This window comes from Anolis carolinensis, unplaced genomic scaffold, assembly GCF_035594765.1.
Source record: "Anolis carolinensis isolate JA03-04 unplaced genomic scaffold, rAnoCar3.1.pri scaffold_7, whole genome shotgun sequence".
NCBI classification, from domain to species: Eukaryota; Metazoa; Chordata; class Lepidosauria; order Squamata; family Dactyloidae; genus Anolis; species Anolis carolinensis.
Window position 1 is genome coordinate 29,817,711 of NW_026943818.1, and position 17,162 is coordinate 29,834,872.

General features: G+C 36.2%; 1 protein-coding gene across 4 annotated transcripts in view; it reads right to left on the reverse strand.

Annotated features, from left to right (window-relative positions):
- Positions 1-17,162, reverse strand: part of LOC134293027 (tectonic-like complex member MKS1) — a 237,211-nt gene that overhangs the window by 18,275 nt on the left and 201,774 nt on the right. For 2 of the 4 annotated variants that reach the window (XM_062959233.1, XM_062959232.1), the window contains 4 exons: positions 12,507-12,610; positions 12,352-12,419; positions 9,166-9,321; positions 1,201-1,326 (listed from right to left, as the gene is read on the reverse strand). In XM_062959233.1, the coding sequence (XP_062815303.1) occupies positions 1,201-1,326; positions 9,166-9,321; positions 12,352-12,419; positions 12,507-12,610 (454 nt within the window). Of the gene's footprint in view, positions 1-1,200; positions 1,327-3,592; positions 3,691-9,165; positions 9,322-12,351; positions 12,420-12,506; positions 12,611-17,162 lie in introns of those variants that run through there. The other 2 variants (XM_062959234.1, XM_062959235.1) reach the window with 2 other exon arrangements.

Below are 17,162 nucleotides of genomic sequence, written 5' to 3' on the forward strand. Positions count from 1 at the left end.
TGCCTCTACGTTCATACAACAAAAAGCTCCAGCTACTCCAGGCTTTGAGACTGCAAGGCTATTCACTGCTATTCCACCTGGCCAACAAAGGATTCCCATAAGACACAGCAACATGTCGCTGGGCAAAGCTAGTTTATATATATATTCATTATTTGTGACTACATTGAGACTAGAATAGTGGCCAAATGTGTGATTTGGTCCAGTGGTTTTGTTGTTTACTCCATGGGAATTATGCACATTTTTTTTTATATATATATATATAAAATGTGCATAATTCCCATGGAGTAAACAACAAAACCACTGGACCAAATCACACATTTGGCCACTATTCTAGTCTCAATGTAGTCACAAATAATGAATATAATAATAATAATATAATGGTAATAATAATATAATATACTACAATAATAATAGAATAATAATAGAACGATATAATATATATAAAAATGTAATGTGCACAATTCCCATGGAGTAAACAACAAAACAACTGGACCAAATCACACCACATTTGGCCACTATTCTAGTTTCAATGTAGTCATGAATAATGAATATAATAATAATAATATAATGGTAATAATATGATAATATACTACAATAATAATAGAATAATAATAGAACGATATAATCTATATATAAAAATGTAACGTGCATAATTCCCATGGAGTAAACAACAAAACCACTGGACCAAATCACACCACATTTGGCCACTATTCTAGAATCAATGTAGTCACGAATAATGAGTATAATAATAATAATATAATGGTAATAATATGATAATATACTACAATAATAATAGAATAATAATAGAACGATATAATCTATATATAAAAATGTAATGTGCATAATTCCCATGGAGTAAACAACAAAACCACTGGACCAAATCACACCACATTTGGCCACTATTCTAGAATCGATGTAGTCATGAATAATAATAATAATAATAATAATAATAATAATGTAATGGTAATAATATGATAATATACTACAATAATAATAGAATAATAATAGAACAATATAATATATATATAAAAATGTAATGTGCATAATTCCCATGGAGTAAACAACAAAACCACTGGACCGAATCACACCACATTTGGCCACTATTCTAGAATCAATGTAGTCACGAATAATGAGTATAATAATAATAATATAATGGTAATAATATGATAATATACTCCGGGATGAGGAGGGCTGGCTGACCTGCCGGAGGGGCCGAGGTCGGCCATGATGTACATGGTCTGGAGGGGGGTGCGGAGGACGTGGCTGCTCTTGACGAACTCCTCCGAGGGCTCCCACGTCACGATGCGGGACGTCAACGGCCCTTCCCTGCGGGGAAGAGCAGGCAGGGAGGTAAGGGGAGGTGGAAAGAAAGAAAGAAAGACATCTTCCCACCATGTCTCCTGTATCAATTTAATGATAAAATGATCTATAATAATATTATACTATACTAATATTATAATACATTGTATATATATGTAATATTAATAATATTATGATGTAATACAATGTAATAATAATTATAATTCACTATTATAATTGTATATTTATATTACATGCAATATTACTAATACTACAGTAGAGTCTCACTTATCCAAGCTAAACGGGCCGGCAGAAGCTTGGATAAGCGAATATCTTGGATAATAAGGAGGGATTAAGGAAAAGCCTATTAAACATCAAATTAGGTGATGATGTTACAAATTAAGCACCAAAACTTCATGTTATACAACAAATTTGACAGGAAAAAGTAGTTCAATACGCAATCATGTTATGTTGTAATTACTGTATTTACGAATTTAGCACCAAAATATCACGATATATTGAAAACACTGACTACAAAAATGGCTTGGATTATCCAGAGGCTTGGATAAGCGAGGCTTGGATAAGTGCGATATCTATATATATAAAAGAGTGATGGCATCACGGCGACCCACAAAACAACAAAACTACAGCCCCCCCCCCAACCTCGAAATTTGACAACACAACCCATCATCCACGGCTCTAGGTTGATACAACAAAAAGAAAAGAAAAATAAAGTCCTAATTAGAGGGAGAGGAATAATTGTTTTTATCCAATTGCTGCCAGTTAGAAGGCTAAGCTCCGCCCACTTGGTCTCCTAGCAATCCACTCAGCCCAGTGTTAATAAAATAATGATAAAAAAATAAATACAGATAATACAATAAAAAATTATAAAAAACACTAAAATAATTAATACAATAAAATACTATAACAAAATGACTAAAAATAATACAACAAAATAATAAAATATAATAAATAAAAAAGATAAGTGACAATAAAATTAATTTTAAAAAATACAAATAACGTCAAATAAAAATTCCACAACAAGTTTTAACCGATACCACCACCACTTTGCCACAGCAACAGCTAGTATATATAAAAGAGTGATGGCATCAGGTCAGTGGACAAAACAACAAAACTACAAGCCCCCCAACCTCGAAATTTGACAACACAACCCATCATCCACGGCTCTAGGTTGATACAACAAAAAGAAAAGAAAAATAAAGTCCTAATTAGAGGGAGAGGAATAATAGTTTTCATCCAATTGCTGCCAGTTACAAGGCTAAGTTCCACCCACTTGGTCTCCTAGCAACCCACTCAGCCCAGGGGACAGGCACAAGAGTTTGGAGAGACCCCTAAGGGCCATCCAGGCAAACCTTTCTCCTATGGAGCAGGACACAATCCAAGCATTCACAACACATGGACAACGTATAAATACTACACAGGGACATAGACCCCCTCTACCCTCACCACTTTCCCAGGACACAAACAACCAAATGCATACTCAACATCAAGACAACCATACAACAGACATTCAATACCACCACTCCCTCAACAAGTTCTCACCAACACCACCAGACTTGGCCACAGCAATGTGTGGCCGGGCACAGCTAGTAGTTGTATAATATAATATATTGTACTAGCTGTGCCCGGCCACGCGTTGCTGTGGCAAAGTGGTGGTGGTATTGGTTAAAAATTGTTGTGTAATTTTTATTTGACTTTATTTGCATTTTTTAAATTAATTTTATTGTAAGTTATATTTTTACTTATTATATTTTATTATTTTCTTGTATTATTTTTAGTTATTTTCTGTTATTATAGTATTTTATTGTATTAATTTTTTAGTGTTTTTTTTAATTATTTTTTATTGTATTATTTGTATTTATTTTACTTTTTATTCTTTTATTAACACTGGGCTGCTAGGAGACCAAGTGGGCAGAGCTTAGCCTTCTAAGTGGCAGCAACTGGATAAAAACAATTATTTCTCTCCCTCTAATTAGGACTTTATTTTTCTTTGCTTTGGGTTGTATCAACCTAGAGGCGTGGGTGATGGGTTGTGTTGTCAAATTTCGAGGTTGGGGGGGGGGGGGCTGTAGTTTTGTTGTTTTGTGCGTCGCCGTGATGCCATCACTCTTTTATATATATAGATGTATATATACTTGTAAACCGCCCTGAGTCCCCTTCGGGGTGAGAAGGGCGGGATATAAATGTCGCAAATAAAAACAAACAAATAAATAAATAAGAAAGAAAGAAAGAAAGAAAGAAAGAAGGACGAGAGGGGCAAGCAAGGACTGACCTGGGCCTGCGCTCCTGCCGCCTGCGCCGGACGTTGGCCATGCGCTCGGCCAGGAAGGAGGGCTTCTCCTCGGCCGCCGTGGTCACCTTCTGGCCATGCTGGGAGGACACAGGGAGGAAGGAACAAGGCTCACAAGCCGGACTGGACTTGCCTCTCAAAAGACCCCCCCCCCCCTGTATACAAGCCCAAAGACATACAACAAACTCTCCCCAGTTAGATCCCTTTGGCAGTGGCCCCAAACTGGTAGAACTCAATTACTGCCAATTACTCAGCCTAAACTATTATTTATTTATTTGTTTGTTTGTTTGTTTGCAACATTTCTATCCCGCCCTTGTCACCCCGAAGCGGACTCAGAGTATCTTACAAATTACCTTTCAGTGTGCAAGTTCATCTATATATATAAAAGGGTAATGGTGTTTCGGCCTCGGACAAAACAACAAAACTACACATCCCAGAAACACTAAACTTGGCAGCACAACCCCTCATCCAGGCCTCTACGTTCATACAACAAAAAGAAAAGAAAAATAAAGTCCTAATTAGAGGGAGAGGAATAATTGTTTTTTTCCAATTGCTGCCACTTAGAAGGCTAAGCTCCGCCCACTTGGCCTCCTAGCAACCCACTCAGCCCAGGGAACAGGTAGAGTTAGGCCTCACTTAGGCCTCTTCCACACTGCCTATAAAATACAGATTATCTGATTTTAACTGGATTATATGGTAGTGTAGACTCAAGGTCCTTTCACACAACTATATAACCCATTTGGAATCTGCTTTGAACTGGATTATCTTGAGTCCACACTGCCATATCATCCACTTCAGTGTGGATTTTATACAGGTGTAGAAGGGGCCTCATATAATCCACTTCTAAGCAGATCATATAAGGTTATAAATATAATACGAAATAATTACTGTGGTAGAATAATACAGAACAATATAATCTTCTAAAACCAGGACGGTAAATAAATAAAGAGCAACACTCTGAAAACAGGGGAATTGGGGATTCCAGAAAGGAAACAATCAGGGCCAGCTAACACCTCCCAACGAGGCCATTACATGCTAATCAAGGTGCCTAATTGCAGCATTCATACTGGCCACGCCGAGACTATTAATTGCTACTCAAACTAACCGACCAAGGATTCCGCAAGGTAGAAAGCGGCCAGGCTTTGAGGCTGCAAGGCTATTCACTGCTATTCAACCTGACCAAGAAAGGATTCCCATACGCCACAGCAACGCGTGGCTGGGCACAGCTAGTAATATATATATAGATACTAGCTGTGCCCGGCCACGCGTTGCTGTGGCAAAGTGGTGGTGGTATTGGTTAAAAGTTGTTGTGTAATTTTTATTTGACTTTATTTGCATTTTTTAAATTAATTTGATTGTAAGTTATTTTTTATTTATTATAATAATAATAATAATAATAATAATAATAATAATAATAAAACTTTATTTATACCCCGCCACCATCTCCCCAATGGGGACTCGGGGCGGCTTACATGGGGCCATGCCCGGGAAAAATACAATATAACACAATATAAAAACAACATATCATAATACAATTACAACAATACAATAAAGAATCATATACAGTACAACACAAAATCCAAAGAGCAATATAACAGGGCAGGCCGCACAAATACTCAGTTAAAACTCGGGGTGAGAAAAGGATAAGAAAAAGGATAAGAATATAATATATTTTATTATTTTCTTGTATTATTTTTAGTTATTTTCTGGTATTATAGTATTTTATTGTATTAATTTTTAGTGTTTTAAATTATTTTTTAGTGTTTTTTATTATTTTTTATTGGGTTGCTAGGAGACCAAGTTGGAGGAGCTTAGCCTTCTAACTGGCAGCAATTGGATAAAAGCAATTATCCCTCTCTCTCTAATTAGGACTTTATTTTTCTTTTCTTTTTGTTGTATCAACCTAGAGGCGTGGATGATGGGTTGTGTTGTCAAATTTCGAGGTTGGGGGGCCTGTAGTTTTGTTGTTTTGTCCGCTGCCCTGATGCCATTACTCTTTTATATATATAGATACTACCTGTGCCCGGCCACGCGTCTGGTGGTCTGGGAAATAAAGTATTGAGGAACTGGTGGTAGTTAAGGTAAAGAGTAAAGGTTTTCCCCAGACGTTAAGTCCATTATAAATGGGTTATATAGCTGTGTGGAATGGAATGCCATATAATCCAGTTAAAATCAGATAATCTGTATTTTATAGGCAGTGTGGAAGAGGCCAAAGTGAGGCCTAACTCTGCCTTCCCCTGGGCTGAGTGGTTGCTTGGAGACCAAGTGGGCTAAAACTATTTAGGTGCTTGCGATTTCCTTTTTTTTCATCATTTTAAAATGTATTTATTTATGCAATGCTTTTGACACGAAATAAAAAGTGAGCGGAGCTTAGCCTTCTAACTGGCAGCAATTGGATAAAAACAATTATTCCTCTCCCTCTAATTAGGACTTTATTTTTCTTTTCTTTTTGTTGTATGAACGTAGAGGCATGGATGATGGGTTGTGCTGCCAAGTTTAGTGTTTCTGGGACGTGTCGTTTTGTTGTTTTGTCCGAGGCCGAAATTTCATTACCCTTTTATATATATAGATTGTACCATGCCATCATACTGCAAGAGTATTAGTCATATTACATGTAATCTATATATATAAAAGAGTGATGGCATCACGGCGACCCACAAAACAACAAAACTACAGGTCCCCCAACCTCGAAATTTGACGACACAACCCATCATCCACGCCTCTAGGTTGATACAACAAAAAGAAAAGAAAAATAAAGTCCTAATTAGAGAGAGAGGAATAATTGCTTTTATCCCATTGCTGCCAGTTAGAAGGCTAAGCTCCTCCAGCTTGGTCTCCTAGCAACCCAATAAAAAAAATAATAAAAAACACTAAAAAATAATTAAAAACACTAAAAAATTCATACAATAAAATACCATAATAACAAAAATAACTAAAAATTAGACAAGAAAATAATAAAATATAATAAATAAAAATATAACTTACAATCAAATTAATTAAAAAATACAAATAACGTCAAATAAAAATTACACAACAATGTTTAACCAATACCACCACCACTTTGCCACAGCAACGCGTGGCCGGGCACAGCTAGTAATATATAATAATAGTGTATTATTATTATTATATTGTATTATGTTATTATATCATTAGCATAGCACAATATGAGCATTATATAATATTATATTATATTGTACCATGCTATCATGCTGCAATATTATTAGTCATATTACATGTAATATATAGGTAAATGTATAGGTTTTCCCCTGACGTTAAGTCCAGTCATGTCTGACTCTGGGGGTTGGGGCTCATCTCCATTTCTAAGCCAAAGAGCTGGCGTTGTCTGTAGACACCTCCAAGGTCATGTGGCCACTGGCAGGACTGTTACCTTCCCACCGGAGCAGTACCTATTCATCTACTCACATTGGCATGTTTTCGAACTGCTAGGTTGGCAGGAGCTGGAGCTAACAGCGATCGCTCCCGCCGCTCCCGGGGTTTGAACCTGGGACCTTTTGGTCTGCAAGGTCATAATATATATAATACTAGCTGTGCCCGGCCACGCGTTGCTGTGTCTGAGTCTGGTGGTGTTGGTCAGTCTACATGAGGTTGTATTGATGCTGTGACCTCCACCTTCTTTATGCTCACATTAGTCGTAGTATTTGAAGTCTGTTACCTTCTTCAATTTTCGTGTTGATTGATAATTGCTTGAGATCCCTGTTGTCTTTGGTTTGTTGTTAATTGTAATGTCTGATTCTGCTGAGTGCGGTTTATATTTTTATTGTGGTACAATAGTCTTTTTTTGTTTTGCCTGTGTAGGTGTTTATTATTATTGTTGTTGTTGTGGTCATGAAGGTTGGATAAGTTAGAGGCTACTGTATTGTTTTTTGGGGGCCCAGTGTAGCACTGACTGGCCTCTCAGCCTCAGTGCCTGGCTGTTTCTTGCCTGTGATGGTGTTGATTCTTGTTGTTGTTGTTGTTGTCATTGTTATTATTGTAATTGTTTTTTTGGAGGCCAAGTGTGAATGTAGGGATTGGGGAGGTGGATGAGTTGTGTTGTCAAATGTTGTTACAATCGGGAGGGAATGCTTTTGTGTTGTGTTGCCAAGTTTCGTATTTCTGGGGCGTTTAGTTGTGTTGTTATAGTCATGATGCGTTGTTGTGAGTTTTGTGGGTCCGGTGTGGTTTTGTGGTGTGGTTGTGTTGTTACAACTGGGAAGCAAGGCTTTTGCGTTGTGTTGTCAAATTTTGTATTTCAGGGGCGTTTAGTTGTGTTGTTATAGTCATGATGCGTTCTTGTGAGTTTTGTGGGTCCGGATTGTGGTTTTGTGTTGTGGTTGTGTTCTTACAACTGGGAGGCAAGGCTTTTGCGTTGTGTTGTCAAATTTTGTATTTCAGGGGCGTTTTGTTGTGTTATAGTCACGATGCGTTGTTGTGAGTTTTGTGGGTCTGGATTGTGGTTTTGTGGTGTAGTTGTGTTGTTACAATCAGGAGAAAAGGCTTTTGTGTTGTGTTGTCAAGTTTTGTATTTCTGGGACGTTTAGTTGTGTGCCAAGTTTCGTATTTCTGGGGCGTTTAGTTGTGTTGTTATAGTCACAATGCATTGCTGTGAGTTTTGTGGGTCCGGATTGTGGTTTTGTGGTGTGGTTGTGTTGTTACAACCTGGAGGGAAGGCTTTTGCGTTGTGTTGTCAAATTTTGTATTTCTGGGGCGTTTTGTTGTGTTCCAAGTTTCGTATTTCTGGGACGTTTAGTTGTGTTGTTATAGTCACGATGCAGTGTTGTGAGTTTTATGGGTCCGGATTGTGGTTTTGTGGTGTGGTTGTGTTGTTACAACCTGGAGGGAAGGCTTTTGCGTTGTGTTGCCAAGTTTCGTATTTCTGGGGCGTTTAGTTGTGTTGTTATAGTCACGATGCACTGTTGTGAGTTTTGTGGGTCCAGTGTGGTTTTGTGGTGTGGTTGTGTTGTTACAACTGGGAGGCAAGGCTTTTGCATTGTGTTGCCAAGTTTCGTATTTCTGGGGCGTTTAGTTGTGTTGTTATAGTCACGATGCGTTGTTGTGAGTTTTGTGGGTCCTGTGTGGTTTTGTGGTGTGGTTGTGTTGTTACAACTGGGAGGCAAGGCTTTTGCATTGTGTTGCCAAGTTTTGTATTTCTGGGGCGTTTAGTTGTGTTGTTATCGCATGATGCGTTGTTGTGAGTGTTGTGGGTCTGGATTGTGGTTTTGTGGTGTGGTTGTGTTGTTGTAACCTGGAGGCAGGCCTTTTGCATTGTGTTGCCAAATTTCTTATTTCTGGGATGTTTAGTTTTGTTGTTATAGTCACTGCGCCCGCAACTTTATCCTTTTATATATATATATATAGATAAAATATGTAATTAATATTATTATATTGTATTCTTATTAGTATTATATTGTAATACATTATAATAATGTTGTCAATATTATATGTGTATGCAATATATGATTACATATTATTGTATATTATATTGTAGTATATTGCGATCCCACAGGAACTCGGCATGTACCCCCATATATATATGGGGCGGGGGGGCAGCCTACCTCCTCCAGGTTGGTGAAACGGTCGTGGTCGGTGTAGGTGAAGATGCGGTTGTTGCTCCTCCCGCCGGCCTCCTCCAGCCGCAGGACCTCCCGGTGATACTGCCGGTCAAGCGGCGTCTGGCAGGCCGAGGCGCTGCGGTAGAGGTCCACCTCGAACTGAGGACAGATGGGACGCAAGTCAATCAAATGAATTATAGCCATCTATATATATATATAGACTAGCTGTGCCCAGCCACGCGTTGCTGTGGCGAAGTCTGGTGTTCTGGGAAATAAAGTCTTGAGGAATTGGTGGTAGTTAAGGTCAAGGGTCAAGGTTTTCCCCAGACATTAAGTCCAGTCGTGTCTGACTCTGGGGGTTGGTGCTCATCTCCATTTCTAAGCCGAAGAGCCGGCGTTGTCCGTAGACTCCTCCAAGGTCATGTGGGATGACTGCATGGAGCGGCGTTACCTTCCTGCCGGAGCAGTACCTATTGATGCACTCACATTTGCATGTTTTTGAACTTCTGGGTTGGCAGAAGCTGGGGCTAACAGTGGGGGCTCTCTCCGCTCCCCCAATTCAAACCTGTGGCCTTTCGGTCCAGAAGTTCAGCAGCTCAGCGCTTTAACACGCTGCGCCATCAGGGGATATTATTTCCTAAAGGTTGTGAATATACAATATTTCTGATTGGTTTTTTTTGTTTGTTGGAGGCAAGTATGAATGCTGCAATTAGGAAAAATGGTTAGGATGTAATGGCCTTGCAGCTTTAAAGCCTGGCTGTTTCCTCCCTGAGTGAATTTTTTGTTGGGAGGTGTTAGCTGGCCCTGATTGTTTCCTGTCTGGAATTCCCTTGTTCTCAGAGTGGTGTGGTTTGCGATATTTTATGTGCTTCTACTGTCTGTGGCCCTGAGAAAACAGGATTTGCCAGACTTTGATGATGGGAATACTTTGTTGGGAGGTGTTAGCTGGCCCTGATTGTTTCCTGTGTGGAATTCCCCTGTTTATTTACTGTCCTGGTTTTAGAGATTATATTGTTCTGCATTATTCTATCCCAGTAATTATTTCATATTAAAGAAGAATCTCACTTATCCAACATTCGCTTATACAATGTTCTGGATTATCCAACGCAGTCTGCCTTTTCATAATCAATGTTTTTGTAGTCAGTGTTTTAAATTCATTGTGATATTTTAGTGGTAAATTTGTAAATACAGTACAGTAGAGTCTCACTTATCCAACATAAACGGGCCGGCAGAATGTTGGATAAGCGAATATGTTGGATAATAAGGAGGGATTAAGGATAACCCTATTAAACATCAAATTAAGTTATGATTTCACAAATTAAGGACCAAAACATCATGTTAGACAACAAATTTGGAAGAAAAAGTAGTTCAATACACAGTAATTTTATGTAGAAATTACTGGATTTATGAATTTAGCACCAAAATATCACAATATTTAGAAAGCATTGACTACAAAAATGCGTTGGATAATCCAGAACATTGGATAAGCAAGTGTTGGATAAGTGAGACTCTACTGTAAATACTACATAGCATTACTGCGCATGGAACTACTTTTTCTGTCAAATTTGTTGTATAATATGATGTTTTGGTGCTTAATTTGTATAACGATTACCTAATTTGATGTTTAATTGGCTTTTCCTGAATCCCTTCTTATTATCCAACATATTCACTTATCCTGCTGGCCTGTTTGCGTTGGATAAGTGAGACTCTACTGTATATTTCTAATCTTATATTATCTGCTCAGAACTGGATTATATGAGGCCCCTTCTTCACAGCTGTATAAAATGCACACTGAAGTGGATTCTATGGCAGTGTGGAGTCAAGATAACCCAGTTCAAAGCAGATAATATAAGATTATAAATGGGTTATATAGCTGTGTGGAAGGGCCTTGAGTCTACACTGCCATATAATCCAGTGCAAATTAGATAATCTGTGGAAGAAGTCTAAGTGAGGCCTAAATCTGCCTGTCCCCTAACTGAAACCTGGCTGTCCCTTGGCTGGTTGCTAGGCAACCAAGTGGGCAGAGATTAGCCCTCTAAACTGGCAGCAATTGGATAAAAAAAATTATTGCTCTCCCTCTAATTAGGACTTTCTTTTTCTTTTCTTTTTGTTGTATCAACCTTGAGGCGTGGATGATGGGTTGTGTTGTCAAATTTCGAGGTTGGGGGCCTGTACTTTTGTTGTTTTGTGAATTGCCGTGATGCCATCACTCTTTTATATATATATATATATATATATATATATATATATACTTCGATGCATGAAACAAAACCTAAGAACAGGAACAGGCCTTAATTCCTCCCATGACATTGTTCCTGACGAACGATTTCAAAACATGACAAACAGGCTCCGAGGGGGCCTCGAACTCATGACCTCCTGGTCAGAGTGATTCATTGCAGCTGGTTGCAGTAATTGCTTTTATCCAATTGCTGCCAGTTAGAAGGCTAAGCTCCTCCAACTTGGTCTCCTAGCAACCCAAAAAATAATAATAATAAACACTAAAAAATTAATACAATAAAATACTATAATAACAGAAAATAACTAAAAATAATACAAGAAAATAATAAAATATAATAAATATAAATATAACTTACAATAAAATTAATTAAAAAATGCAAATAAAGTCAAATAAAAATTACACAACAATTTTCAACCAATACTACCACCACTTTGCCACAGCAACGCGTGGCCGGGCACAGCTAGTCTATATATATAAAAGAGTGATGGCATCACGGCAGCGGACAAATCAACAAAAGTAAACACCCCACAACCTCGAAAATTGACAGCACAACCCCTCATCCATGCCTCTAGGTTGATACAACAAAAAGAAAAGAAAAATAAAGTCCTAATTAGAGGGAGAGGAATAATTGTTTTTATCCAATTGCTGCCAGTTAGAAGGCTAAGCTCTTGCTCACTTGGTCTCCTAGCAACCCACTCAGCCCAGGGGACCCTTTACCTTAACTACCACCAATTCCTCAATACTTTATTTCCCATACCACCATACTTCGCCACAGCAACGCGTGGCCGGGCACAGCTAGTATGTATATATATGTGTGTGGATATATATCTCTATCTATCGACGCATTCAACATAGACTCGTCTGGCTGAAGAGCTCCTCCATACAAACCCTCCCGACAGATGGCCATTCAGCCAAAGACAAATATATCTATGCATTCGACGTAGACTCACCTGGCTGAAGAACTTCTCCTGCCAGCCGACCACGGCCTCCTCGCGCTCCTCCTCCGGGCAAGGGCCACCTGAAAGACACAAGCACGGGCCGGAGGGTCAAGCGGGCGGCTGCGGACAACGGGGTCCCGGCCACTGAGCCCAAAGCGGTCACTCACCTGCCGCGGGGCCGAGGGTGGTCAAGCCGATGAGCTGCTGGCCGGAGGAGGCCTGGAGCTGCTGGAGGAGGAGGCCGGTGGACGTCACCCGCTGGAGGACGACCCTGCGAGGGAGGACACCAACCGCCCACAACATCATACTAAGACGTATATATATTATATATATTATATACATTTTATAATATAAACATATATTTACAAATATATATTTATATTATAACATATACTAGACATTTATATCTATATATATAAAAGAGTGATGGCATCACGGCGACGCACAAAACAACAAAACTACAGGCCCCCCAACCTCGAAATTTGACAACACAACCCATCATCCACGCCTCTAGGTTGATACAACAAAAAGAAAAGAAAAATAAAGTCCTCATTAGTGGGAGAGCAATAATTGTTTTTATCCAATTGCTGCCAGTTAGAAGGCTATGCTCCTCCAACTTGGTCTCCTAGCAACCCAATTAAAAATAATAAAAAACCCACTAAAAAACCATGAAAAACACTAAAAAATGAATACAATAAAATACTATAATAACAGAAAATAACTAAAAATAATACAAGAAAATAATAAAATATAATAAATAAAAAGATAACTTACAATAAAATTAATAAAAAAAGACAAATAACGTCAAATAAAAATTACACAACAATTTTAAACCAATACCACCACCACTTTGCCACAGCAACGCGTGGCCGGGCACAGCTAGTTATTATATATATTAATATATAATAGTATACGTATATAACAGATAGTTATATATATTTACATTATACTATACTTACTAATACATATACAATATAATATATATATTCATAATATTATATTGCAATATGATATAATACTAATAATACAATATAATATTATATTATATTAAATAATATTATAATAATATAAATATAATATATATATATATATATATACACAGTAGAGTCTCCCTTATCCAAGCCTCACTTATCCAAGCCTCTGGATAATCCAAGCCATTTTTGTAGTCAATGTTTTCAATATATCATGATATTTTGGTGCTAAATTCGTAAATACAGTAATTACAACATAACATTACTGCATATTGAACTACTTTTTCTGTCAAACTTGTTGTATAACATGAAGTCTTGGTGCTTAATTTGTAAAACCATAACCTAATTGGATGTTTAATAGGCTTTTCCTTGATCAGTCCTTATAATCCAAGATATTCGCTTATCCAAGCTTCTGCCGGCCCATTTAGCTTGGATTAGTGAGACTCTACTGTATATAATAATACTACGAATTATACATAAAATACATAAAACAAATATTATATATATTATACATATTATACATAATAATGCTATGTATTTTATATATATTATAATATAAATAATTTATTTATATACATTTATATTATAATGTATATAATAATACTACACATTATACATAAAACACATAAAACAAATATATATATTATACAGATTATACATAATAATACTATGCATTATATATATTATAATATAAATATATATTTACTTATACAGTAGAGTCTCACTTATCCAATAATAATAATAATAATAATAATAATATTTTTATTCTTATACCCCGCCCCATCTCCCTGATGGGCCAAGCCCGGACAGAACAATATAAAAGCAAAGCAATAAAAACAGATCAATCAACAATAAAAACAAGTCATAAAAAATCACATACAAAAATAAAATGATAAAATCATGGATTGGATTCAAAGGATCTGGGCCAAAAGTGCAAAATATCCAACACTCGCTTATTCAACGTTCTGGATTATTCAACGCATTTTTGTAGTCAATGTTTTCAATATATCGTGATATTTTGGTGCTAAATTTGTAAATACAGTCATTACAACATAACATTACTGCGTATTGAACTACTTTTTCTGTCAAACTTGTTGTAAAACATGATGTTTTGGTGCTGAATTTGTAAAATCATAACCTAATTGGATGTTTAATAGGCTTTTCCTTAATCTCTCCTTATTATCCAAGATATTCGCTTATCAAAGCTTCTGTTGGCCCGTTTAGCTTGGATAAGTGAGACTCTACTGTAGTTATTATACCTCATAGTTTACCTCATAGCTTATGTACTTACCTCAGAGTTTACCTCAGAGTCATTATAGATAGTGCTTATCATAGCCTTGGACTTACCTCAGAGTTTCCCTCAGAGTCATTCTATTATTATAGTTACTATTATTTTATTATAGTTCACCCTAGCTGGTACTTACCACATGGGTCATAGTTTAGGTACTTACCTCATAGCCTAGGACTTACCTCATGTTCTTACCCTATAGTTATTATACCTCCTAGTTTACCTCACAGCTTAGGTACTTACCACATAGTTCATCGTTTTTGTACTTACCTCATAGCCTAGGACTTACCTCATGTTCTTACCCTATAGTTATTATACCTCCTAGTTTACCTCACAGCTTATGTACTTACCACATAGTTCATCGTTTTTGTACTTACCTCATAGCCTAGGACTTACCTCATGTTCTTACCCTATAGTTATTATACCTCCTAGTTTACCTCACAGCTTAGGTACTTACCACATAGTTCATCGTTTTTGTACTTACCTCATAGCCTAGGACTTACCTCATGTTCTTACCCTATAGTTATTATACCTCCTAGTTTACCTCACAGCTTATGTACTTACCACATAGTTCATCGTTTTTGTACTTACCTCATAGCCTAGGACTTACCTCATGTTCTTACCCTATAGTTATTATACCTCATAGATAAGTACCTAAACTATGAGGTAAGTACCTAAACTATGACCTATGTGGTAAGGACCAGCTAGGGTGAACTATAATAATACAATAGTAACTATAATAATAGAATGACTCTGAAGTAAACTATGAGGTAAGTCCAAGGCTATGATAAGCACTATCTATAATGACTCTGAGGTAAACTATGAGGTAAGTACATAAGCTATGAGGTAAACTATGAGGTATAATAACTATATGGTAGTTTTTTTATATAGTTATAGTAGTTTTTGTAGTCAATGTTTTCAATATATCGTGATATTTTGGTGCTAAATTCGTAAATACAGTAATTACTACATAACATTCCTGCGTCTTGAACTACTTTTTCTGTCAAATTTGTTGTAAAACATGATGTTTTGGTGCTGAATTTGTAAAACCATAACCTAATTGGATGTTTAATAGGCTTTTCCTTGATCAGTCCTTATAATCCAAGATATTCGCTTATCCAAGCTTCTGCCGGCCCGTTTAGCTTGGATTAGTGAGGCTCTACTGTATATAATAATACTACGAATTATACATAAAATACATAAAACAAATATTATATATATTATACATATTATACATAATAATGCTATGTATTTTATATATATTATAATATAAATAATTTATTTATATACATTTATATTATAATGTATATAATAATACTACACATTATACATAAAACACATAAAACAAATATATATATTATACAGATTATACATAATAATACTATGCATTATATATATTATAATATAAATATATATTTACTTATACAGTAGAGTCTCACTTATCCAATAATAATAATAATAATAATAATAATAATAATAATAATAATTTTATTCTTATACCCCGCCCCATCTCCCTGATGGGCCAAGCCCGGACAGAACAATATAAAAGCAAAGCAATAAAAACAGATCAATCAACAATAAAAACAAGTCATAAAAAATCACATACAAAAATAAAATGATAAAATCATGGATTGGATTCAAAGGTTCTGGGCCAAAAGTGCAAAATATCCAACACTCGCTTATTCAACGTTCTGGATAATCCAAGCCATTTTTGTAGTCAATGTTTTCAATATATCGTGATATTTTGGTGCTAAATTCGTAAATACAGTCATTACAACATAGCATTACTGCGTATTGAACTACTTTTTCTGTCAAACTTGTATAACATGAAGTCTTGGTGCTTAATTTGTAAAATCATAACCTAATTGGATGTTTAATAGGCTTTTCCTTAATCTCTCCTTATTATCCAAGATATTCACTTATCCAAGCTTCTGCTGGCCCGTTTAGCTTGGATAAGTGAGACTCTACTGTATATATATAATATTATACTATACTAATATTATAATATTATGATGGAATACAATGTAATAATAATAATAATAAAAATACACTATTATAGTTGTATATTTATATTACATGTAATATTACAAGTAACATTGCAATATAGTCGTATAGTACAATATAATAATATATAATGCATATATAGTGCTTATATTGTGCTATACTAATAATATAATATATTGTATGTATATATAACTTGTAAGCCGCCCTGAGTCCCCTTCGAGGTGAGAAGGGCGGGATATAAATGTCACTAATAATAATAATAATAATAATTATTATTATTATTATTATTATTATATATTATATTTTACCGTATTACTAATAATATTACAATATATTGATACAGTACAATATAGTAATTTATTACCAGTATTGTACTATACTCATAATATAATATTGTATGTCAATTTAATCTGTAAGCCGCTCTGAGTCACCTTCGGAGTGAGACGGGCGGGATATAAATGTAGCAAATAAATAAATAAATAATAAATATAAATACAGTAGAGTCTCACTTATCCAACATAAATGGGCCAGCAGAACGTTGGATAAGCAAATATGTTGGA